The sequence below is a fragment of the Chelonoidis abingdonii genome, chromosome 2 (genome assembly GCF_003597395.2).
Source record: "Chelonoidis abingdonii isolate Lonesome George chromosome 2, CheloAbing_2.0, whole genome shotgun sequence".
Taxonomy (NCBI): domain Eukaryota; kingdom Metazoa; phylum Chordata; order Testudines; family Testudinidae; genus Chelonoidis; species Chelonoidis abingdonii.
The window spans coordinates 154,023,295-154,049,576 of record NC_133770.1 but is presented as its reverse complement, the minus strand read 5'-3'; the positions used below and the strand labels follow the sequence as shown (position 1 = coordinate 154,049,576).

The following is a 26,282-nucleotide window of genomic DNA, read 5'->3' as shown; positions in this document are numbered from 1 at the left end:
AGAGATGTCAGTATCGTTTTTTTTTCTAAGATGGGGAAAACAGTCTCCTGTCTCCCAGCCCCACTGCTATAACAACTAGACTGCTTTAGCCTTTCGCTTCTGAAAACTGTGATATCCCCAGCAAGCCAGTCTGCCTAACCAGGCCAGCATCTGCACTTGGCATACACTTTAAAGCCTATGACCAGTGGAATTGCCAGCAGTTACAAGTTAGTCCACAGCTCTTTCTAAGCAAGCACCTTTATTTTAAGAGGAAAGCATTACAGAGAAAACATATTAAATATATGTTTAATATGTACATGCATGCTAAAAAACATTGAAGCGATCACCCATCCTCCAAACTCCAATCTCAGGCTCTGACAGGTGTCAGTCTTTCCAACCCTTCCCTAATTGGGGGACACACAACCTCCCCCAGCCCCTGCCTTGGACAGAAGATCCTGTCTGTTGGCTGGATCTGAAAGAGCCCTTAGTTTAAACTCAGACTGTTCATCCAAAAGACCTTCCTTTGTCCGGAGGCTTCTGGAGAATCCGATTTGAAGCAGTATATGTGAGCCTCTCCAGGTGGCCGTGCCCCTATGGACATGTTAAAACCTGAGTGAATTTGCCTAATCATCCCTCCGCCTCCAGCCACTGTTCTTCATTCCTGGAGGGCTATGGTCACTTTCCTCAATGGAATTTCATACAGTCCAGGCCCACAATCAGTTCTCCCAAAGATATTGCAGGAAATTGCCATATATGTGTCACTCTCTCTAGGAGTGAGTGGGTAGTTCAGTCTCTACGGCCTGTCTAGTTCTTGGCCTTTCTGTTGAGACCGCCAGTTAGGATCAGTGGTTGTGATGTGTATGCTAGGAACTGAGCTGAAAACCTCATGTTGCCCAAGTCACCAGACAAATGTCAAAAGCCGTTGCTACCTAATCACCCATTGCAATGAGTCACATTTGAACTTGGTGATGTATGGCCTGGTGCAGCCCCAATGAGAATCAAAAGGACCAGGTTTTTTTGTTCTGTGTTTGTACAGCACCTAGCACAGTGGGGTCCAGGTCCATGATAGAGCCCCTACAGGCTACAGGAATACAAATAATGAGTAATAAAAAGGGAAGCCTTTCCTTTGACTTTAATGGCAGTTGGATCAGGTACCTACAGCTTGGATAACTTCTGTATCTCATTACAAACCTCCTAACCTAGCTAGTTCCCTTACAAAAATAATATTAATAACCCAATCACCTCTGTGAATGTAGGCCTCTTGTTCATTAAATATTTCCCTTGTAATTATTTGTGTATTGGAGTAGAAGGTAGGAGCCCCAATCATGGACCAGCCACCCATTTTGCTAGGCCCTGTACAAACACATAATGAAACAATGTCTTCAGACCTTCCTCTCTCCAATGCTTTGCCTGTCTTGTCTATTTAGGCTGTAAGTTCTTGGGGCAAGGACTGTCTCTCACCAGCTGACTGTACTGTGCCTAGCTCAATAGTCGCCATCTCTGTTGTGGTCTGTAGGACTACTGTAACACAAATAACATTTATTAAGCAATGTCCTCCGCACTGCTCCCCAGCAATGTGTCATAGCCCAGATCCGGCAGAACCACCTCAGGGGATCAGCAAGAAACTCCTGTCTTCGTCAGCATTGATTTATTATTTATTTGTATTACAGGAGCATCTAGAAAAAGGATCGAGTCCCATTGTGCCAGGCACTGTACAAACACAAAACTAAAGGATGGCCCCTGCCCCAAAAAGATGACAATTTTAATAATAGTCTCTTACCACTGATGTGAAGCCAGATGCCTCCCTCTAGAGAATCTCTTATTGATCTAAAATGAAAAGATATTTTCTTAAAAGCCATGTTCTTATTTTCTTTCTCCCCCCCCGCCCCCACCCCTTGAATCCCTCAGCTCTCTCCCCTAGTGGTTCAGTCATGATGGATGAGGATGATGGATTGAGTGAGAGAGGTCTCAGCAACTCCAGGAAGAGATATGATGATGATGATGATGATGAAGGTAAGAGAAATTCCAGGTGTTCCACAATTTCCCTTGGAAGGCTGATCCTGCTCCCGTTGAAGTCCAATGGCAAAATTTTCATTGACTTGAGTGATCGATTGATCTGCCTGCCTACCTACTTATATGGCCCTCATCACTGCAGTATGTCACAATCATTAATGGATTCGTTCTCCCAAACCCTCCTGGGAGGTAGGGAAGTGCTATCTCCATTTATAGATGAAGAACTAAGGCCCCGGACAGCTCTAAGTGACATGTCCATGGGCACACAGGGACTCTGTGGCTGAGCTGTGAATTGAACCCAGATATCCTGAGTCCTAGTCTAATGCTCTGTCTATCCACTAGACCAATGTTTCTCAGCTCATGGGTCATGTCAGCCAAAGGGGTTGTGAGGCATGGAAAACCGTATTTATTTGGAAGAAAAGAAAATCTCACTCCTCACACAGCCTTGTTCTTCAAAATCAAGTATTCTCTATCAACTTCTCAAAGCACACACACAAATAAGACTTATTGTTATCCTAGATACCATTTTTTACTCTTTTATATTAAATGTAAGGAGGACATGAACATTTTTTACTTTGACTAAGAGATGGAGAAAGTTGAAAAACCACTGCCTTAGACTTCCTACTAGACAGCTGACGCCTGATCCTGAGAGGTGTTGAGCACCCACAACTCCTGTTGAAGTCTGTGGAAGCTGTAGCTACTCGGCATGTCTCAGAATAGGGCTGTTCAGTTGGTCTGAAGACTACCTAGCAGGGTAATATTCCTTGGAGTAACGGAATAGAGAAGTGATGCCAAAATTCAAGGAGAAATGGATAAAATTTGTCATGTTTCGATCTAAATAAGTAAAAACATCCTTTGTGGAGGTGAAACTTGGTTTGGCATAGTCTTGCACCCTGATGTATCGGTTGAGATGCGTGTTATGGTGCTTCTAGGGGTGTCGATGAGATGCAGAACCCAAGGGCCTGCCTACTTGTGGACTCCATAGCATCAATGGGTTTGGGAGTAGCCAGACATCTTTATCAGCATGATAGTAATGTTTGGTGCTTCAGGCCTAATGGGAGATGGGTAGGGAGAGCATATGGAAGAACTGGCTTTTATTCACAAGTGAAAAGCTGTGAGGCTTGTACACCCAGAGCCCTGCTTCTGCATGGAAAATTCCTTGGTGGGTTTCTTTTTTTTTTTTTTCCTCCATTGCAGACTACCATTCCATTTACATCGGGGTACCAATGCCACGGGGCTACAGGAGGAAAAGGCGCAGACGGAGATCCACCTCCAGCCGGGATAAAACCAGTGAGAATGAAAGGCTCTATGAGCACCAGGACCGATCAGATACCGATGAAGGAGGGCAAGCAACCTACGACAATGGGAATGACAGTGCCAGCAGGACAAGTAAGTCCCAGTTGTGCTATACCTCGCAATCAAAAAAAAGAATTGGGTTCTTGCTAGATCAGATTTCCTGAGATGGGCTCTGCGGTCCTCTGTAATGCTTGCGTCATTTTTTTTTCAACAAATTGTGTTTCTCATTTAAAAAAACAGGGCTTGAATTCAATGAATCGTTTCAGTTACAGAAAAATTTGAAAGTCTAAATGTTTCCTTTCGGCGTTTTGATTCAAACTGATGTTTCAATTCCAAATTTGGCCAATTTAAAAAAAAAAAGGTGAAAAACACCTGAACCTGCCAAATTGAAATGAAAAATTTGAAAACAAAAGCATTTGATGTTGACCGAAAACATTTTGGTTGACTCTCAATTAATCAAAACACTGGGGAAAAATCATTTAAAGGTATAGAAACGTTTAATTCAATGGAAAATACTTTTTTTTCAGCTTTTCAACTGGGCAAAAACTTTTGAAAGTTTCATTTTGGTTCAGATTTTTTTTAATTTTTTTTTTTTAATTCAGTTCAGCCCCGGACCCAAAAAACCATTATTCACTCAATTTTAGTCCTCTGTAGCACTCAGGCTAACATAACCTTTTGTGCCTTTACCACAGGGGAACAGTACTCAGATGTTCCAGAGCTTGCTTTGTACTCCCTTAATTCCCACAGCTGCCAGGGGCCAATTTGGTACTCGGCTGCGTAAGAATGGCCTAAAGTCTTCTCTAAATTATAGGTGGTTGCACTGGCCACGAAGGGTCTGTTCAGGCAGCTTAGGGCTGCTGAAGCACAAGTCTTGTTACCAGGGTCTCTTTCAGCCCATGCAATTTAGGAAGAGTTAGCTGGATTCTGTTCTGCTTTGTGCAGCATCAGCAAATTTGCTACGAGGTCTACACCTACGCTCTGATCGTCGGGGCGCTGGGCGCCTGGGACCCCTGGAACGAACGTGTGCTTAGGGCCTGTGGGGTGGGCCGTCGCTATGCGCGACTCATGAGACGCCTGATGGTCTCGGACACTATCCGGTGGTCTAGAGACATTTGGCATGAACATCACGGCCACCGCCAATACCAGGAGTGAGCCGATGTGGCTCCCGCACCCATGGGGGGGAGGGAAACCCTTGCAACCCCCTACAACCATATCCCCTGAGTCCGAACTTACCAACTGGATTCCACACGTGAGGTCACCTTTCCCATTACCGCGGCCCACTTACTCATACCCATGACTGTGTGTAGCCTACTATATGAGCGAGGTACCCTCACTGCCCCCCTACTATATCTGACCCCACCACCGTACATCCGCATGGGGACATTACAGGCTGTATGTATTATTATGCTGAACCAAAACCAATGCCGCGTCCCCCTACTCTGTATGTTTCCCCCGATGACCAATGACTGACATCAAACCTTTGTATCACCTTATTTAATATTTTCTAATAAACACTTTGAATTGGAACTAAGAACGGCCACTGGGTCAGACCAATGGTCCATCTAGCCTAGTATCCTGCTTAGGACACTCAGAGCATGGGGTCCGTCCTTGACTGTCTGCTAATAGCTATTGATGACCCACCCTCCATGCAATATAATGTTAGAGATGTGGACTGCTGTGTCCAGTCTATTTTACAAGCCGCCCCCCCGGTCCCCCCCCCCAAAAAATAGGACTTCCACCATTTTCCTCAGGAAATGCACAGCCTAATAGATCTCATTGTCGGAAAGCTTTTCTCCTTATATTTGGCATAATTCATCCAACCACTCATAGCTATGCCCTGTGTACTAGCCACACTAAATAAATTTCTCTCCATCCTGCATGTTTATGAAACCCACTCACTGGTTTATTTTATATTTTGTGCGACATGTGTAGTGTGTTTCCTGTAGTGGCTGGTCCACATCCATGTCCATGAGCCTACTACTGCTAATAGCAAATGTGGTACTCCTCTAGTTCAAATGGTAGTCATCCTTGCTTTCAGTGTTGAATGTCCTGAGTTCATTCTCTGCTGATAAAACATGGTAAAGAATATAGCATTTGCAGCCTGTAGGTACAATTGTGATCTCTTCTTCACTATTCTAAATGGTACCAAAACAAGGAAGAACATAGCCTTAATTTTTCAAGTCCCATGACACCAGCAATTTGAAAACACACTTTCGTTTGTAAGCAGAGCAGATGTGATATGTTAGCCTTTGAAAGAGTCCGTATGTAATACAGCAAGGTCATTCCAATGCTGTCTTTTCAAAGTGTTATTGTGCTGTAAGTAATTAATGTTATTTCCTACTTCTTACTAAACAGTAGAGTTAATAGCCCATGTTTCTGGTCACTGAATTATGACTGAATGCAGTGCCTTTTTGCTGACCATCTTCTGGCTTTACTTTTTGCATTTTTTCCATCCTGACTTAATTGCAATATTTATAAAGTGCTTTGAGACCTACTGATGAAAAGCACTTAAAAGAGCTAGGTATTATTATTTCTCCTAGTTTATTATTCCAATTACAGTAGCATCTAAGAACCCTAGCTGAGGATCAGGGCCCCATTGTGCTATGCAGTACACAGAAAATAACAAAGAAGACCGTACCTGTCCCAAGGAGCTCACAGACTAGATGTCAGACAGGACATGACAGGTGAACAGAGAAGACTGGCAGGGGTGGGGAGTGAATGGGAGGGTGAGTTAGCAGAATGACGAGAATTTAGCAGAAAATGTATTCGTTGTTCTAATATAATTCAAGGTGTCATGTATTCATAGTTGTTAGAGACAGGAAAGACCCTATTGGGTCACATCTAGTCTATTTCTTCACCAGAGTAAGATTGTTCCCTACAGTTTATTCCCTAGAGCCTTGTCCAGTCTAGTTTTTAAAGCTCCTTAGCAAAGATTAACATTTTACATAGCAAAATAGCTGTCAATCTTTGTTTTAGCCCCAATATAGATGTTCTCTTCTTTTTGCTCATTTAAGAGTGCACTAAACCAAACTGCGATGGTAGGTGGATGACAAAAAGTGACCAGATATAGGGTTTTGCTTTCCAATCCTCTCTTTAAGGGCACGATTTTGTACTTGCCATAAATTCTGCTTGTGATTCATTCATGCTTTTCACTGGCAAAGCATTCCAGCAATTCACTGGCAAAAGTGCACTTGTAAAACCAGAGTACCAGTCTGGAAATCATGCCTGTAATTCCTTATACTTAAACTTTCTGTTTTCTTTCGCTTGGCAAAGCATAGTGTCCCAGTTAATTATTCAATGTGACTTGCATATAGAGGCAGTGCATTAAAGCTAAATGATAGAAAACCTGTCGGATCAACAGCGCAGGTTTGTCTTTCATTTGACGGTCTCCAGTAAAAGGTGCTGGAAACGGTAAAGGTTTCTGACTGTGGCTAGTTCAGGGGAGTACAATCCTTTGTAGTTGTTGCAAGTTGTTTCTGAATAGTGCAGCCTTTACAAAGCAAGTATTCGCAATTGTCTACTTGAAACAGTCTCCAAAGCACTTAGTAGAGCACTCTAACCCTGCGTAGAGTCCTGAATTTACCTTCCCTTACCTTGAAGGAAATCAATCCAATGCAATATTCCTGATGGATGGATGTCAGTATCTGAAGATGAGGTCAAGTGTGCATTTGATGCAATATGAAGGAACACTAAAGCACAAGGCACATAGAGAATCCAAAACATTTAGGATTTAAACCGGCTAAAATAGGGTCTGTTCAGCAGTTCAACTCATACTTTGGCAGAACTCCCATTGACTTCTGTGGGGAATTTTGCCTGAGTAAAGAGGCATAGGGCTCTGTCCGTGCTTGGACAGAAATGTGCAGCATTTCTGAAGTTGTAGAGATTATATCAAAACCTGTGCTGCTGTTCCCATCCTCCCACCTCTCTCTCTCATTTTCCACCCCCCCCCCTCCCATTCACACTCTCACACATAAGCCAGTTCACTCACCTCTTATACAGGCATCTCAGTGGATTTGGTAACTTCACGTCATGAGAGCCGAAGGGAGAGGAAAGTGCTTTATATTCTCTATAATCTGCTCATTAAGCCGTGGAGTTTAACAAGACTGAGTGGATAAAGGAGGAAGTTTGGGGTGTTTTTTGTTTAGTGTGGTGTACGTTTAACGGGGGGAAAGAATGCAAACCAATCCAGGTAAGAACTGTTCCACATGCTATTTCCATTCTTTGTCCGGTCTTAAAAACCTTGGTGTTCCTGGGCTTTGTTTCTTGCTTACAAAAGCCATTTCTTAACTGATCTAGGGGCTGGTAAAATGCAACAATGTTGTTTCTGTTTGCAAGTGTAAGAGAAATTGATTAGCAAGACGGTACAATGTGGCATCTTGGAATCTGATGTGCTTGCTGAAAATAAACTTTTTGGTAGCAAACACAGCTCCTTCATATCTGAGGGGGTAAGAAGGGTGTTTTTACTGGTGTCACTGTCCCTTCCAGCCTACAAACTGAGGGATTCTGAGCCTTAAAAATGTGCCACAACTGACCCCAAAAAATGTAACAAAGGGAGTTTAGCGGTAAGCCCACATGCATGCTAGAGAGAGCGAGCCTTCCATTTTGTAGACCATTGCTGCATCACAGTGTTCTGGAAGTGGGACAGAAGAGGCAAATTGCATCTAGAATGGGATGTTGGTCTTAGAGGGATAATTTAGAGCTGTGGGCTGAGCTTTTCAATGCATTCTAAGGAATTTGGACATCCGGTTCCCATTAAAATTAATGGAAATTGGGCATCTAAATCCTCTAACTGGTTCTCAGTCCTGAAGTTCAATAAGTGCTGCTACTGGGATGCTTTATTGTAGAAGGCAGCTAGTTGCAAGGATCATATCTGTTGAACAACCAGTGTTGCTGCTATCCTTCTTTTTAGGGGGCAAGAAATGGACAGCAAAGGAGAAAAAAACCCATTGTATGTTTTGATTGTCCTGCAAAATGAGACCTGCAGAAAATGAATGTCTCTCTTTTGAAGGAATGGATAATTATAATTGTCAAGCACCATTAGATAGTTAGCATTTCAAACAGATTCTAGGTGTTGTTACTTATTTGTTACGCCAAGTCTAGTTGAAAACTGCTGTCCCTGCCGATAACATTGTGCACTGCTTTTATTCTTTTAATGGTAGCCGCTTTCTATATATATATATGATGCACAAAAGAAGCAAAACCAGAGTTTGCCTTTGTTTTGCAAAACCACATTAGCTGGGGCTTTTATCATGTTTGGGAAAGGTTTGGGAAGTAGTTCTGAGGGTTTGATGCATCTTTCATATAGATATATGCATGTAACACTACAAGTATTACATTGTGCTATTCTGTGCATGATCCATTTTAATATAATCTGTTTTATCTGTAGTATTAATGATGAGCTAAACCTTCAGCTCTGGAAAGTTTGGGGCCTGATTCTGGTCTCTCTATGGTTTAACTTAGGGATAACTCCACTAAAGCCAGTGGAGTTGCACTGATATAAAACTGTTGAGAGACCAAAATCTGTCATCTTGACAATATCTTTCTTAATTCTTTGGAGTGTTTTAAATTACATGAATGTGATCTATTCCTGTCCAATCACTGGATCTCTTTATGACCTTTGATAAAGTTCCTAGCACAAGTGTATGCATTCTGGTTTAGTTTTAGTGGATTGTCTTTCAAAAGTGCAAAAACTCTGCAAGCTTTTGGGTCACTTTTTTTCTCCAAAAGTGCAAAAAGCTTTTACTAAACTAGCCGTTCGCATTCGTATGCCCTCTTAACCCAGTGCCCTGCAAGGTGGCCAATGACTCCAAGTAGTAAATTGAGCGAGCGTTCTAATGAGGATAGTTTTAATAAGGCTGAGATGTCAAAACCATCCAAGAATGTTGTATCAGCAAAATAAAATCACCATTAAATATCTTCCTAACTGAACATCTGGTATCTTCATTGACAAAGCTGAATGATGTATCAGACTTACCAGCTGAGAAAAATGAATAAGATCCTCATAAGTGCCTGAAACTATGGCCAGGCTAAGACAGGCTTTGTTTATTTCAGGGAGGAAAAGATCCCTCAGGTGAATAAATACCAAGCATTCTCTCCAGCAGCTTCCTGCCCCCACTGCTCAGTGAAGTCCTATTGATGTTGGTTTAGCAAATAACTCTTTGTTCAGGTCAGTGACCCCGGTCAGGGGAACAATGTGACTAAGAGTCTAGAGGAGGAAGAGACCTGAAAAATGATCTTCAGACCTTCCACTTGCATGGTATTGAATGACTAAGTGTGCTGTGAATGAAGGGAAGGCAGTAGCTCAAGGATCCTGGCAAAACTGCACAGTGCAGAAAGTGTGTGTATGTGTAGACAGATCGGCTTAGACCTTAAGCTGGGGGAAAGGAAGAAAAAAACCTCTTTTCTAGGTAAATGTTCCCCTTTGTCTTTTGTTTTCGTCAGTGACTGACAATTTATTTTTTTCTTCATAAATGCACTCAGAATAGAAAGTTACAATGTTGAATGACCATTAGGTACAGATGTGGCCCCCTCACAGTCTTTCATGCATTTATCCTCAGAGCACCACTGGGAGGCAGGGCAGTGCTATTATCCCCACTGGGGGAACTGAGTCACAGAGAGGCTAAGTGACTTGCCCAAAGTCCCACAGGAAGTCTGTGGCAGAGCAGGGTCTCACAAGTCCTAGGTTAGGGCCAAGATCTGGGAAGATCCAGCCTGAAGAAAAGGTGTCTAGAACTTTGCAGAGATGTTAAAAGTAGGACAAAATTCCTCTCTGTCATTAGAGACAGTAGAAAGGTGGCTGGCTGAAGCTACAGTAGGGAAAATATAGATTAGATTAAAAAAGCTACTGTCAATGATGGGAGAAGTTTCCAAGGGCCGTTATGGATTCCCCTCAATGGCTTGGACTAGGATATGCCCTTTTGTCAAGGCTGGTATAGGAATAATTAACTTGGTACTTGGACATGGCTGCAGAGAGGCTGGCAGCAGGGACTCCAATACAGAATAGCTCTTGTCCATCTCTCCCTTGGTGTCTCTGTGGGATGGAGCCCTTAGAGGTTCCCAACCAACAAGCTCTGTGCCCCCAGGGGGAAGGTCCTTTCCCTCCAGCTGAGAAAGTTGCATAGAGTTGAGGTTGTCACGCAACTCCTCCCCCTTCCCAGGGCAAAGCCTGAGACCCCTCAACCCTCCCACCAGTTGTGGCATTTGTTTATTATCATATAGATTTTTATGCTTTTCAAGGCAGGGACCTATCTTATGTGTGTTCTGTGAAGCATCCATCTGGCTGCCACATAATAATTGTTGTTATTTTTAATCTATGTTGTTCATCCTCTCAGCAGGGTGATGTATCACAAACAGCTTTCCTAGTTCTGGGGTGAGGGGATCTAATCTTTTGCATAACAGATCCCACACTGGCTCTACTGCCATCAGGGAGCTCCATGGCCAGAGGAGGGAGGCTTTTTTGTTTTGTGCATGTACAGCGCCTCCCTCAATGGGGTCCCAATCCCTGCTTATGGCCCCGTGTTGCTACCACAATGCAAAGAATACATCAGCATCATCAGGGTACAGAGCCTGAACTTCAAGTGACTGTAGCATTGCAATGGAAGGTGACTGATACCATCCTTGTTCTCACGTCCATGAGCTCCCCATACCATTGCAGGCAGAGGGATCGGATCAGAAAGCATTACTGGCCTCTCAGCTCACATCTTCCGCTTTTATCCCATCATCGCTTTTTGCGAGAGAGATTCTGAAATGTACCTACTGTACGTCGGTCATGAACTCTCTGGAGTTGTCTTCCTTTGTGTTGGTGCAGCAACTAGCATGACAGGCCCCTGATTCCAACCAGAGCCTCAGAGCACGACAATAATTATTATTAATAATAATAATAATAATAATAATAATAATAATGACCAGGTCTCTGGTGATGTGGCTTAAGGGTCTTAAGCAGTAAAGCAGGCTAAACTATAATGCAATGGACATCCTAGTCTTTCACGGCAGTTATGAATTCTGCTTCACCTGTTTTTTATGGACGGGAAAAGCAGTATTTCTGGCTGCAGCAGGAGGTTTCCTTTTACACATATGTACCAATTTAATTAGTCCCTTTCTTGAGTGCTGTATTTGGCTGACTTCCTTATTTCCAAGTTCTAGAGCAGTGGGATTCCGTTAACAAAGACATTTTCATAAGTGGATTAACATCTGACATATTAAGAGTGCTAAAACCCAACAGTTTATTAAAATACATGGTGTCCGAGGAGACCGACATGTGGTTGGGTTAAACCCGTGTTTGAACAACTTGCCACCAACAGCGGAGGAGACAACCATCCCAACCCAAACCAGCAGCTCTGCACCTTTGTGGAGGTTCCTGTCCTTGTCCAGGTTACTTCGTGAAATGCCAGAGTGATGAGGAGACAGAATCGGTTCTAACAGTATAAGCCCTTATGGGTACAGGGACTGTGTCTTTATTTTGTAATGTGCCAAGAGTATTGTTAGAATGTTAGAAATAATAATTGAAACGTGGGCCAGTCTGGAAGTCCTTACTCAAGCAAAATTTCAATTGACTTCAGTGCCGGAAGTTTGAATCCAGAGTTGATCCTGCGAGCATAGGTCTAAACTCCCCTCTTAGCTTTGCAGAGCACAGTTCTCCAAAGGCTGTTTTTATGTGTAACTCAGGCGCATGCATGGAGTGGGGAATAGGCTGGAAGAGATTCTCCTGTGCAATTTGGAGAGGAGATTTAGCCCTCAAGTTAGGGACAAAAAAAGGTCTCTCCATTTGCAGCCATGCCTGTTACAAACATGATGCTTCATAGGCCAGTGAGCAGGGAATACTAAAGGAGCTGAAGATGGTTTCTCTTCATAACAGGGGAAAGACTATCAGAAGAATCAGGAGGCCTACATTTTATTTGTGGCTCTGCCACAAATTCTGATCTTGTGGTGATGGGGGGGCCAGGAGGAGAACATGGCTGGATGGGTCTAGACAGGCTCACTGTGTGACCTAGGACAAGTCCGGTAAACTCAGTATTCCTCCACTTCCTCCCCTGTAAAACGAAGGGAGGGGGCAGTGTGGGGAGGGGCAATGTCTTGCCAACCTCATGGGAATGTTTGATGCTAAGTTTGTAATCATTTGTTAAGTGCTTTGAGACCTTAGAGTGGAAGGCACTATGGAAGTGTGGAATAAGATAATTACTACTGGATTGAACCCAGCGTGCATGTAGAGTGGATGTCACTCTTGTTTGGGGGGGGGGGGGATTATTTTACTTTACACAGCTTTGGAGGGGGAGTGTTTGTTTGGATAAGCATGCCATGTAGACCTAGAAGAGTCAGTACTGTATATAAGAGGGGAACCACTTACAAGGGGGACAGAAATGTCAGAATGAGGATGTCTACAGAGTATAAGTAGTGTGAGCATTGTAATATCTACAATATATATGTCGACTCAAGGCTTGTCGACATGAGAAAGTATAACTTAAATCTCTCTTTAAACCAATATAAACCAGTGCAAAAGGCTGTGTGGGCATTTATTTCAGTATAGGAGTGGCTTATTTTGGTTTAGCTCAGGTCAGTCAGGAACAGGTTAAGTTAAACTGGGAAAAGGCCTCTCTTGTACCAAAATAAGAGTGTCCAGAGTCTTTTATGCCAGTGTCATTCTATTGGTTTCAGTTCACACCTCAAGTTATACCGGGGCAACCTTCTCTTGTGGATGAGTCCAGAGTGAGTTTTTCTGGAATTGTGTCTCTACCTCATGTTCATTCTCTGTTTTCATGAGTTATCGCCATGGACCAGAATCTCAGTCTATGTAAATTGGCATAGCTCCATTGACTTCACTGAACCTGGGTCAATATCTTCAATAGAGTGACACTGATTTACACCAGCCAAGAATCTGGCCCTTTGTCTGGTTTTTTGTCCTGTATGTGGGCAGGCCATTATGTCCCAGAATGGGGATGTACTACAACCTGGGTAAAATTCCCAAAACCACGTAATGAGCGGGAGTTAGATGCCTAAATTCCTTTGAGAATCTGGGCAATGGTAGCCTACATCCCATTGAAAGAGGACATAGGGCTGAAGGGTATGCCTATACTGCAGTCACAGGTGTGATTGCAACTTAGGCAGCCACACCCAAGCTAGCTGTGAAGTCCCACAGCAGTGAAGCCACTTCAGTCTTGTATAGGCCATGCTGAAGCTTGCATTGCCATGGCTTTAGGGATCCAGGAGCCAGACTAGGTACATTAAAGCTTGATCTGCAGTCAGACTCTGCGTTTGTGATATAGACATACTCCCAATGACTAAGGGTAACATTTTCAAAAAAGCATCTCTCTGTATGACTCTGATGTGACCACACCTTGAGTATTGTGGTCATTTCTGTGTATCTCATGGCTCAAAGGATACTGATGATGAACGGGAGGAAGTTCTGAAAGGAGGAATTAAAATCTGGAGGAGAGCAGGTTTAGGAGGAAAGATCAAAAGAAGTAGAGACGTGCTTAGCTTGGCTAAGTGACAACGAAGGGCTAGTCATAGCCCTCTGGAAATACTTGAAGGCTGTAAGCGCCCAGGAGCAGGGAAGGATCATCTAAAGCAGTTGAATGAATGACGAGAACATTTAGGCTGAATATCAGAAGAGATGCCTGATACTGAGATTATTGGCTTGTGGAATAGTCTCCCAAGGGAAAGGGTGGGAATTTATAAACCAAATTGGACAAAACACTAGCAAATGTGCTGAAGGCAGAAATTCTGCAGTGGCAGGGAAAGAGACTGGATGTTCAGAGGGGTGCTCACACTTAGGAATGTACCTCATGTGTGTGTGTTCTCCATTCATTCATTCTTTCCCCATCCCAAGGGATTTGGGTGCCTCAATAGTTGGCCCGTAGCACTTAGCTTTTGGATCCCACCTTTCTATAATGGGAAAGGCCGAATGCTTCTGTACATTTCTTGCATGTGCTGATTATTAGAAGGGGGGGATCTCTTTGATTTTTAAAATTAATAGGTTAGACCAGTCAGATAATCCAAATCTAATAAAAGTACTGGAATTAAGCACTCTGGGAATTTTCCCCACCATTAATGTAGTTGTTCTGCCTAAGCTGTGTACATTGTGTCCTATGTGCCTCTTGGTGTAACTGCTTGGGGAAGAGAAAGGACGTGCCTCCATCAATTTTGACTCTCCTGTTGATGTCCCCCCTCAACATCACTTCCAAACACCTGCATTTTTATTCCTGCTCTTCCCCCCCACCCTCAATTTACATAAATTGTGGCACTTCTGGACGTGCTGTGCGATAACGTACAAGTATCGCCTTGCAGTTGGCCCAAGGATCTCTCCCTTGGGAATCCCACATTGGTATTACCTCTGAACAAAGGTGTTCCTCCGCCACAGGCATTTTTCAGCTGTTTGGAAGCAGACCCAAATAGCACGAGTGAATAGCATTCCAACACACCGGGCGCATGGCACGCTCTTCTGCCAGATTCCTAGCGAGAGTCTTGTGGCCTGCAATAACTGGTGTGTTCTGCTCTGCATAAAGTAGGCCCTTAAATGAGAAGATTGTTAAAGAATCTTAGGAACAGGGAAAGCCTCCTGGCCCAAAACGACTGTCGTTATTTGGCAGATCCCACCTTCCTACTTTTTCTACCATCTCCTGCAAATCCCCCAGAAATAGACAATGGTCTAGGATTGCCAGAATTGACCTGAGACTCAGTAGAGGATTCACTGGGGGGGAAGGCTAATAGTACTGCCTTTTTCATCCCTCTCCATCTTTGCCTTCTATCTGAGGCTCCATAGGAGTCTCCACTACCCCAGCAATATGTCGCACCTACATAGGTAGGTAGATGCTGCCGAGGGGCTGTGGGGAATGACCACATTCCTTTGTTGCCTTGACTAGAGCTACTCACTAAGTCAGAGTTCAAAGTCAGAAGGAACCACCAGATCATCTAGTCCAGTGATTCTCAATCTATTTACCATTGTGGGCCACAATGTGTTATGTGGGCCACATACAATATTTCCTGTATGGCCCTAAGGATGTCACGTGGGCCACAACTGTGTGCTGTGAGCTGTGTGCTGCAGGTTGAGAATCACTGAAAGTCTGACCTCCTGTGTATCAAACACAACCCCACCCAACAACAGAAATGGTGGTAGCATTGGCAGTTTAGGGTATAAGTGAGCCTTCCAGTGACAGGTAGGATCTGGCCACTTTGTCATTAGAAGTCTCTTTGAATCGCCCACATAAGGGGATAGAACTGGGGACTTCCAGAGCTTTGTAGATTTCATTGATTCCAAGGCCAGAAAGGACCATTATGATTATCTATTCTGATCTTCCTGTAGAACCTCTGCAAAATAATTCCTACAGCAGATCTTTTACTAAGCATCCAGTCTTGATTTAAAAATGGCCAGTGATGGAGAATCCACCACGCCCCTTGGTAAACTGTCCCAATGGTTAATTACTCACACTGTTAAAAATGTACGCCTTATTTCCAGTCTGAATTTGTCTAGCTTCAACTTTCAGCCTTTGGAACATGTTAGACCATCCTCTGCTAGATTGAAGGGCCCATTATTACCTCCTTGTTCCCTGTGTAGGTACTTTATGGACTATAATCAAGTTACCCTGTAGCCTTCTTTTTGTTAAGCTAATAAGACTGAGCTCCTTGCGTCTATCACTAGAAGGCAGGTTTTCTAATCCTTTAATGATTCTGTGGCTCTTCGCTTTCCAATTTGTCAACAGCCTTCTTGAATTGTGGGCACAGGATTCCAGCAGTGATCACACCAATGTCAAACACAGAGGGAAAATCATCTCTCTACCCCTACTCAAAATTCCCCTGTTTATGCATCCAACGATTGTATTATCTCTTCTTCAGATTGGACAAAGGAGGACCGGTAACCCACACTGACCAATAGCTACATCTACACATTTAGAAGCCAGCATAGAGCCTGGTTGAATTGGTCATGATGCCTGAAACTTCCTTAGGTGTTGTATTTTTTTGCTGCCATTCCTAGTAATTTATTCCATGAGCACATGGTATTTCCCTGATTATCTCCATTTTAATTCTACCTTCCTAATTTTTAGCTTCTGATCCTAGTTTAGAATCACTCCCCCGGAGAATTCTCAGTCAGCTTTATCAATTGCCCTTCATAACATTAAAGTTGTTAATGGGTCACCTTGAGGCTTCCTCTTTCCCCGTGGCCCCTTCATGTTCCTTCCATTCATGGAAAAGTCCTATACAATGAAATAGGGATGGAAACAATAGGGGTTATAGAAATGTGATAAGGCTCTCTAGAAATTACTCTGAAAAACCTATAGAATTTCATGATGAACGTGACCTTTTGTGTAGGTTTTCCAAACCATCTCATAAAATTCTACAGCAGGGAGAGATAATTATCTCTCAAATTCAGTACGGTGGTTGAAGTAATCTCTAGAAAGTTTCTCCTGTTCTATCGCATTAAATAGGATGATACCAAAACTACAGAAATACTACTATTTTCTATTATTCTGTGTGACTTTTTCATAAATTAGAGACTAGAGCACTGTGACCATCTTGGTTGTCTGTGCTACCTCTCCTCCGCTGCCCATTTTGAGCTGCGAATGTTAGCTCCCAGGTCTTTTCTAAACCGGCAATTTTATTAACATCTCCCACCATGATTCTTGCACCAGTTCCCCTACACCAGTATCGCTGGTGGGAAACCTAGCATAAACCAACCATCAGTGGTTTTATCGCCATGTTGTCTTGATCTGCTCTGAGAGGAGTTAGAAAAAACAGCCATGTCAACATCTGTGCTTCCACTGTTGCTACCACCAATGGAATTTAGCTGGTGTTAGCACAGTAGGAGAAATAGTAATACTCAGTGTTTTTCATCAGATCTCAAAGCTCTTTACAGAGGATAGTATCATTATCCCCATTTCACAGATGGGGAAACTGAGGCATAGGATGGGGAAGTGACTTGTTGAATGGCAGAGCCAGGAATAGAACTCGAGTGTCCTGACTCCCAGTCCAGTGCTCTAACCACACTGATTGCGAAAACATCTGAGGCAGTTAAGTGCTTGATTACCTTAGTCGCTTGAAAATCCCATCCATTAACAAAAAATGCTTCTAGCATAGACAAGGCCAGAGTATGCTGGCATTTTGCAGTCAAATGTATGCTTTGGTACAGGGAGAGGGAATGTGTGTTGTGACAATCAAAGCGCAGTCCCAAAACCAAAGTTATGGGCTTAATGCAAGGATCACGGAGTGAAATTCTGTGGCCTGTGCTGTATAGGAGGTAAGACTAAAGGGTCAGAATGGTCCCTCTGAAATGCCATTCAATGAGGGAGCAGCTTTATTTCAGCTGGAATTTAACATGGCAAAAGTTCCTGCAGCAGCCATGACAGATACTCGTTGGGAGCACCTATAGATTCTTAGCTTCTTATCTTAAGTTGTCATGTGATGTAGCTAGGTTCTGTTAAACAGTTGTCATGTTTCACACCATTCAGTAGGGAGCGAATGTTTCCTAGTTATGTTGTTTGGGGAAGTTTGTGAATCACTTCTGGTGTAATGATGCTATAGTGGAGAGCATGGCACTTTTATAAAAACTGATACTTTTCTAACTCCCCGAACTTTTGTGTAAGGACAGCAGCATGCAGATGCAGTTGGAATTCATCTGAATTATTGGAGTGATGGCTGCTTTTAAGAATGGGGCTATTTAATTGGGTGTTATTAATCATGCATATTCTTATTTATCACTCAGTGCTTTCCATCTAAGCTCCTTACCAAAAAGCAGGATTATTCTCCCCATTTCCCAGGTGGGGAAAGTGACTTGCTCAAGATCACCCAGTGAGTTAATGATGGAGACTGGACCTACTCCAGTGTCCTAAGCCCTGGATTACCCTGCCTCTCTATCATGCATGTATCTAGGGCCTTCTGTCGTAAAAATACCCACAGCAACTCTGGGTGAGCCATGAGCACTATGTCCATTTTCATGGACACAATCAGATAATTCACTCATGATAGCTTATGCTCCAATACTTCTGTTAATCTATAAGGTGCCACAGAACTCTTTGTCGCTTTTTACTCAAATAATAGTTAATTCATTATCATTAGGAGTCTTTAAATCACGACTGGATACCTTTCAAGAAGACTGAGAATATAGTCTTGACTTTTCCCTGAACTCCCCTGCCTGTCCATCTCCTTATGTAGTATCTTGTATTATAATTAGACCATCAGCTTTTTGTCCTGGGTTTGTACAGCACCTAGTGCAATGGGGTCCTGGTCCATGACGAGGACTCCTAAGCGCTCTGATACAAATCATGGGATAGGACTCGGTAGTGTTCTCTTACACAGAGGGGAAGGATAACCTCCATCCACTTCAGAAATCACTGCGTGAAATTCCCTGGGCTGTGTTGCATGGAATAATGATATCATAATAATAGCTTATCATTATCTGGCCTTAGACTCTAAGAAATGCTATCTCTGTAGGTAAGAAACGCCATTAGAACTGAGGAGTTCATGGCTTCTAGCCCAGTATTCAGACCACTAGGCCTTGTCTCTCCTAGCCTGGCTAAAATAGCATTTATTCTTAACCTCGCACACATCAGCAGTGGGTTAGCATTGCGTTGACTGTTGCCAGCCACCTTGCATGCTGCCAAGAGATCTAAAAGCATGTGAACACAGAGATTTAAGAGAAAATCCACCGAGCTCACTCAGTGATGGAGCAAGCAGTCAGGAGGGCAAGTGTGTGCTCTCCTCCTCCCTGCCCCCCCTCACACGGCTACAGGGAATGCATTAGAGTCACTCAGGCAGAACAATTCAAAGGGAATGAACTGGCTCTCTCGGTAATTAAAAACATCCTGTGCTGCTGAAACGTCTGTCCGCATCTCTGGGTGACATACCACAGCCACAGGCCTAAGATTACTCTGACGCAGCTGCTCAGTCGTGGAGCTTGTCTCAACTGTTCTTTTCTCCCCTCGACACTTAGCGGGAAACAAAGTTAATTTGTTATGACAGGAGCATTAGGCTTTGGTCTGGAGGCTCGAGCCATAAAGAAAGCAAGAAAGGGAAACTCTGAGACCGAGAAAAAGCGCAAAACTCTAAGAAACTTTTTCCCTCTCACTCTCTCTTTTTATCTCAGAGTTTCGCTTTCTTTCTGAGATCAAGAGAGAGAAAATGTTGGGTGGGGGGGAATCCCAGAATAGCTGAATAGAAAGAGAGCCCTGAAACAGATTTGAATTTGATGGGTGAACTCACATATCTCAGTAGGGGGGAAAAAAATCATTTCTAACACAGAAACATTGGGCCAATTTGTACAGCTCCAATCAGGCAAAATTCCCAATGACGTCAATGGAAGTCTTGTCTGAGCAACGACCTCGTGCACTGGGATTAGGCTGCACCAAACTCATTTCACATAGGCCACCAAGCAGCAGTCATCAGGTGGTGGTAACTATCAGTCACTTCCTGACCTGGACTGGATTCTAGCTGGTGACTTGGAAGTTAAATGCTCTGTATCCACTTATCAGTCCCCTGAGCCATTCACTGGTGCAAAGCCAGAATTTCTCACTGAAATGGTGGAACCTTCCTGATCCAGGACCCTGCCCCCTAGAACCTAAAGGAAACACAAAGAGTGTCACCATGTGTGTACAATGTCTTGTCACATTTCTTCCCCAGCGGGTCCAAAGAGTTAAGTTCAGTCCATAAATACTTACCTGGGGATAGCTGAGGAATCTTTAATCTAGCAGGTAAAGGCAGGACAAGATCCAATGGCTGGAAGTTGGAGCTAGATAAATTCAAGTTAGAAGTAAAGCACAGATTTGTAACTGTGTGGCAATTACCATTGGAACAACTTCCCTGTCAAATGGTGTGGATTCTCCATCACTTGATGTCTTTTTAAACAAAATTGGATGTCCCTTTCAGAAAAAAAATATACGCTCTAGCTCAACCACAAATAAGTGCGTGGTGCAGGAGATGAAATTCTCTGGCCTCTGTTTTGCAGGAGGGCAGACTAGATGGACTTCATGGTCCCTTCTGGCCCTGAATTCAGTGGATGAAATGTTGGCCCTTCTGTAACGGATGTCAAAATTCCCATTGACTTAAATGGGACCAGGATTTCACCCTCTGAATCTAGCTGGTGGTTGTATCCACTGATTACCAAAGTCAAGAGTGTGCTTTCCATTCGTTACATTTGCCAGTTGTTCCATATTTCAAGCCCTCTTTGTTGAGGAAACTTGGCCTGAATTGCTTATTGTCTTGGCCTTCCCTGCTCCTCAATGAGCCTCTTGTTTCTGAATGAGTTGTTCCCTCAAACAGCTTATTGTCCTCAAAATGTCCTTTTCACTACAGGATCTAAGATACGCCAGTTGGTCCCCTCCTCCACCCTTACCCTCCTTTCTGTTTCTCCAAAGCTTTATGGGTTAGGAGTGACTAATCTTGCTGCCCCAAAAATGCTGAATCACTTTTGCTTGCCCTCAAAATTACCCCTTTAGCCTTTGCAGCATCTTTCCTAGAAAACTAGAGCTGGGGGGTGCTGCTCAGGCTGCCCAAATGGACTGCTACAACTGCACTTTTGGCAGCAAAGCACTCTGCTGCAATCGCTACAGCACGAGATGCCCAGTGAGGTCTTCCCAAGTTGATTGTTCAGCATGAGCAAAATGGAAGAGAAATCAAAGATTGTTTCCCCAACAGGTGGCCAGGTTTGATTAAATAACTGATCTGAGACTCCACCTAAAATTCAAACCTGAGCCCACAAAACATTTTGGAGAAACAAATTCCATTTTCTTGATTTAGTTCCTGGTTCTGGCTGAGGCTGAGTTTGAAAGGACAAAATTATCACAAGCAAAGCTGCCGTCTTCGTATTTCTTGCCGGATAGGTATGTCTCAGTATCAGTTCCTTGCCATTGGTGTGCTCTACCTGTGGCATTCAATGGTTTAGTCTCCTGAAGTCTGTAGTACTTTGGTTTTATTCTGGTGGCTGGGCTTGGTATGCAGGTGGTGGTCTGTGCTATACTGAAGGTGGGAGGTATGATCTGGTGGTCCCTTCTGACCTTGAACTCTGTGACTCTACGGCTGTAACCAGTACATATTCACCAGAAAGCTCATTCTCACAAGGTTCCGGGAGCATTTTCGAAGCTGGATTGGTGTGAGAACCATCCACAGTTGCCCAGGGTTAAATGAACTCTTTTTATCTCCTTGCTTTAGTGTCTCCAGCTGCTGAACGCCTTCGTTACATCCTGGGTGAAGAAGATGACCCTCCAAACCCCACCCTGTTCACTGAGATGGACACACTGCAGCACGACGGGGAAGAAATGGAGTGGAAAGAATCTGCCAGGTAAGGAGAGGACACCTCACCAGCGCTGGTGGTTCAATAGGTAGTGTTGTTATGCATGTGTTGTGGTAGCGCTTCAGAGCCCCAATCATGGACCACCACCCCCCATTGTGCTGGGTGCTGTACAAACACAGAACAGAATGATGGTCCCTGCCCCATACAGCTTCCAGTTTAAGTCAGCGCTGACCTAGTGCCCCCAGCAGAGAGTTAGGAGATACTGTGCTGCTGGAGATAGCATTGATGATTCAGTAGATGGCTTTTTTTTCCCCAGAGTTAGTACTCAGTTGGTTGTCCCCTGCCTGCGGATAGGGTCCCAGAATATCACATCGTTGCTCCTGCTAGTTCAGCTACATGAGTGGCAATATTGATGAGAGCCTTAGGGCAGATGGCTCCAGGAAGTCTCTCACATCTTAAGCACCATTTCCTCTAAGCCAGCTCAGAGCAGGTATAGATGACACAGTGGTAAGTCTTGTATACATTAGCACTCCCAATAATGACAAATTGTAAGGGGGAAAAAAATAAGAGTATAGACAAGGCAATATGTAAACTATTGCATAGTGTAGCTCTGTACTGGTGAGCAGTTATCATGTTCCCCCCCACAGGGGGTTGCATTTCTGTGCTGGATGAAGCGATTCTGCTATATGCATAGTTAGTAAAGCACTGAAGTAGCTATAGAAATGCAGTAAGTTGTTATAACTGCAAGTAAGATGATGCAAAAGAAAAGTCACAAATTGCTTGTGACCACAGTGAAGTTACACAGGGTGCTTTCATAGGAGATATCTGGTGGCTTCATGACCATGGTGATACTGAGACCGAACACACTGGCTAAATCTATTAATCGATCCTCAAATTGCAACAGTATGATTGGTTTTGAAATTGATTAGGAAACAGCAAGTATGGGCCAGTTCATTGCTTGACTATGCAAAGTGACACAAATCCTGAAAGAGGGACAATGTAAAACATGGTGACTAGAAACATAGCTGTTTCTTGGAGCCCACTCCAGAGCTGAAAAATCGCAGCTGCCTGTGGAATGGAGTCTTGAGCAGGCGCAGCTCTAGCCATTTTGCCTCCCCAAGCACGGCGGCACGCCACGGGGGGTGCTCTGCCGGTCGCCGGGAGGGCGGCAGGCAGCTCCGGTGGACCTCCCGCAGGCCTGCCTACAGAGGGTCCGCTGGTCCCTCCGCAGGCACATCTGCGGGAGGTCCACCGGAGCCGCGGGACCAGCGACCAGCAGAGTGCCCCCCGTGGCGTGCCACCTCAAGCATGCGCTTGGCGTGCGGGGGCCTGGAGCCGCCCCTGGTCTTGAGTCTTGCAATATTTGGTGTATTTCTTAAAGCCCCAGCACCTGGAGGAATGTGATTATGTGAGAATCTCAATGATCATTAGGTGGTAAGGGGCCTAATGTGGGTTGTCCAACTGAAGACAAGTTGAAGAAAGCTTGGTTATGTTAGTATGGGCATATCTGGCAGAGACCAGAGAGCTGTTGTTGTGATTGTGGATGGACGATGAACAAGAGGGAGACCAAAGACTAGGTACATGGACCAAATATCAGCAGATCTCAGAGGGACCGATCTTCATGACAGTCTCGTGTCTGATCATGAGTTTTGGAACAAAGTTATAAAAGTCGCTGACTTCAAATAAGGAAGTGGCAAGAAAGAAGAAGTGGTGGAGAAAAATAGCACACACTACAGGCTCTACCACCAGACAGCAAATAAAAAGACCCCAGTATGTATTATTTTATTTCCCTGTGTCTGGGCAAGGCTGCAATTACAAATAGAGCTAGATGATTTTTTTTATTTATATTTATTTTTTGCTAAATAGTTTATTCACCGAAAAATGCAGTTTCGAGTGAATAGCTGAGATTCTCAACTAAAACCGTTCGCAAATTTAAGTCAGATTCAGCAAATAGTTTTGGCCACAGAAAAAAGGGGAGAGGGATTCCAAAAATGTATAAACAGAACATTTCAACTTTTTGTTTCAAAATAACATTTTGTATGGAAATTTAGCTAGATTTAACTTTTAAAAAAAAACTTTAAAAATAATTAAACATTTGTTGTTTTTTTCCAAGTCAAAACATTGTATTCTCCCCCACCTCCCACCAGTTTATCATTTCAGCAAGAAAAACCAAAAGGTTGTCATTTTAGACTGACCTAAAAGGAACATTTTTTTGGACTTTTCATTTTGACAATTAAGCTGGAAAATCAATTCTTTGCCCAGCTCTACTTCTGACCCGTGTGATAAGCAGCAGTCGCAGCATGTGCTTGGCGGGTGGCTTCAGTTTCATTCCTCTAGCCTCCGCCTCTGTGCTTGGGTCATGAGTGGATTTAGGAATCGAAGCCATTACTATTGCTGGTAACCTGTGAAATAAGAGTTCAGTCGAATGAAACTTCATTGGCATCACATGGAGTTGGCGTAGATAACACTGTATGGAACTGGCATAGCATAAGCATGTAACTGATATAGAGCTGACAGCATGGCAAAGAAAATTGGTGCAAAATGCTACCAGATTAGATTGGTGGCATTTGACACCCTTTGTTTTACTCTCTTTGGAAATGATACCACCATATGTGAAGACAGTGGAAAAATCAAGACCAATCTGTCTAATATTTCTGCATTCTTGCTTTTCACGGGCATCCAAAGAGTTAACACGCCCCACTGTTCCAGATCTCAAAAAAAAGAAAAAAAAAGAAAAAGAAAAAACCCAAAACTTTTAATAAAAGTATTAGAGGAACCACAAATAGTGTTCGTTTTGTGGAATTATGAGCTTAACCAAGTAAAAAATCTCAAATCCATGTGGAATTTTCTCTTCCTAGTGTAAGTTTTGTAAGCATTATTAGGTGTTCTGTTTTTTTTCCTCCAGTGAGCTTCATTCTTTGAAAAAGGAGTCACTGTTGCGCCAGGGATTTAGGTGGCTTTTTGAGCTCAGCTGAGCCCTTTCTCTATTGTAACACAAAGGGATTTGTGTGCGTTCATGCCATTTCGAATGGGATCGATGGGGGGAGGTCAGGCAGTTAATAAAATAGATTTTTATTAATTCTGTCTCTCTATCTCACCCACGTGCACCAGTGGCATCCCTCTTGTGCCACATAATGACCTTGTCTAAGGTGCGCTTGGGGCCAGCGCCAGGGAATGTGCTTGCTCTCTGACACCCAGGGATTTACACGTGCAGCTTCTGGAACAATGAGATGGGCACACGGTGTCCTACTGACCCCTTTGTTTCTGTACCAACTAGTGTGGTGCCTCTCATGCATTGGAGTGCCATGCAGAGGTGGGTGGTCCAGAACACATGGGTTCAAATCCATGCTCTGCCCTAGACAGCCCATGTGACCTTGGGACTTAGGAGCCTAACTCATATTGATTTAAATGGGAGTTAAAAGCCTGAACATCTTTAAGGATCAGGGCCCGTGTGCTGTAATTTGCCATCTGTAAAATGAAGATAATAGCACGCCCCTGCTTCCCAGGGATGTAGTAAGGATAAATATGTTAAAGACTGTGACATTCTCCAGTACTATGGTTTGGGGACTATATGATTTCTATCTTCCTAAGATAGATAAAGGTTACTGGGTAATGGTCAGATCTATCCACCACCATGAAAAAGTTCACCTTGCGGAAACCTGGTAGCTTTTAAAACTGATAGTTTCTTGCCATGAACACGGGGGGGATTTTTTGCCTGAAAAGACTTACTGGATTCAAGGTGCAGAAGGAAATCACAGTTAGTTTGGTGGTTCTGAATGTTAAAGTTCTTGAACTACTGGGCAAGTGATTGTGTTCCCAGCTCTAGACAGAGAGTGGGGTCTAGTGGTTAGAGGGGGAGAATGGGTATCAGAACTCTGGGGTTCTGTTTCCAGCTCTGGGGAGGGAGGGTGGTCTAGTGGTTATAGAAGGGGGACTGGGAGTCAAGACAGAGGCTCTTGCCACTGACTTGCTGTGTGACCCTTAAGCAAGATACTTCCTTTTCCTGTTCCTCAGCATCTGTAACCTCAAGTGGGATTAGATAACAGATTTTACCTCAGTTTGGCGCTGGTGTGAGTGCTGCTGGAATCCTGTGTCCAGTTCTGCTGTCCACGATTCAAGAAGGATGTTGACAAACTGGAGAGGGTTCAGAGAAGAGCCACAAGAATGAATAAAAGTTTCAAAAACCTGCCTTATAGTGATAGCCTCAATAAATTGAGCTTCTTGACTTTAAGGGATGACTTGATCACAGTTTATGGGTTTGCCTACATGGAACATTAGTCCATACTACAGGGGAGTAGGTTCTAAAGCACACCAGCATGTTGCGCACTAACTGGTGTTGTGGGCTCATCTGGCATTCACTAAAAGTTCCCTAATGCATGTTAACATAGTACAGTTTGAAATAGGACCACATTATTGTGCATTAGAGAACTTTTACTGCATGCCAGTAGGGTCCACGTGGGTCAGCACACAATCTAGTGCCTCTCTATTGCAGACAATGGCACCATATAGACAAACCCTATAAGTACCTACATGAGGAACAAATATTTGGCAGTAGGCTCTTCAATCTAGTAGACAAAGATATAACATCATCCAATGGTTGGAAGCTGAAGCTAGACAAACTTAGGAAATATGGTTTAAAATGTCAATAATGAGGGCAATTAAGCACTGGAACAATTTACCAAGAGTTGTGGATTTTCCATCAGTGGCAATTTTAAAATGAAGATTAAAAGCTCTGGTCTAGGAATTATTTTGGGGAACTTTCATGGCATGAGCTGGGCAG

At 43.6% G+C, this 26,282-nt stretch overlaps 1 protein-coding gene across 1 annotated transcript in view; it reads left to right on the top strand.

The window, feature by feature from the left end:
• Window positions 1-3,190: 3,190 nt before the first annotated feature.
• The window catches only part of SLC4A5 (solute carrier family 4 member 5), a 123,192-nt gene continuing 100,100 nt past the window's right edge, over window positions 3,191-26,282 (top strand). Inside the window, exons 1-2 of the mRNA XM_075062728.1 lie at window positions 3,191-3,381; window positions 21,421-21,550. Of these exons, the coding sequence (XP_074918829.1) occupies window positions 3,219-3,381; window positions 21,421-21,550 (293 nt within the window). The 5' untranslated portion in view covers window positions 3,191-3,218. The remainder of the gene's footprint in view (window positions 3,382-21,420; window positions 21,551-26,282) is intronic.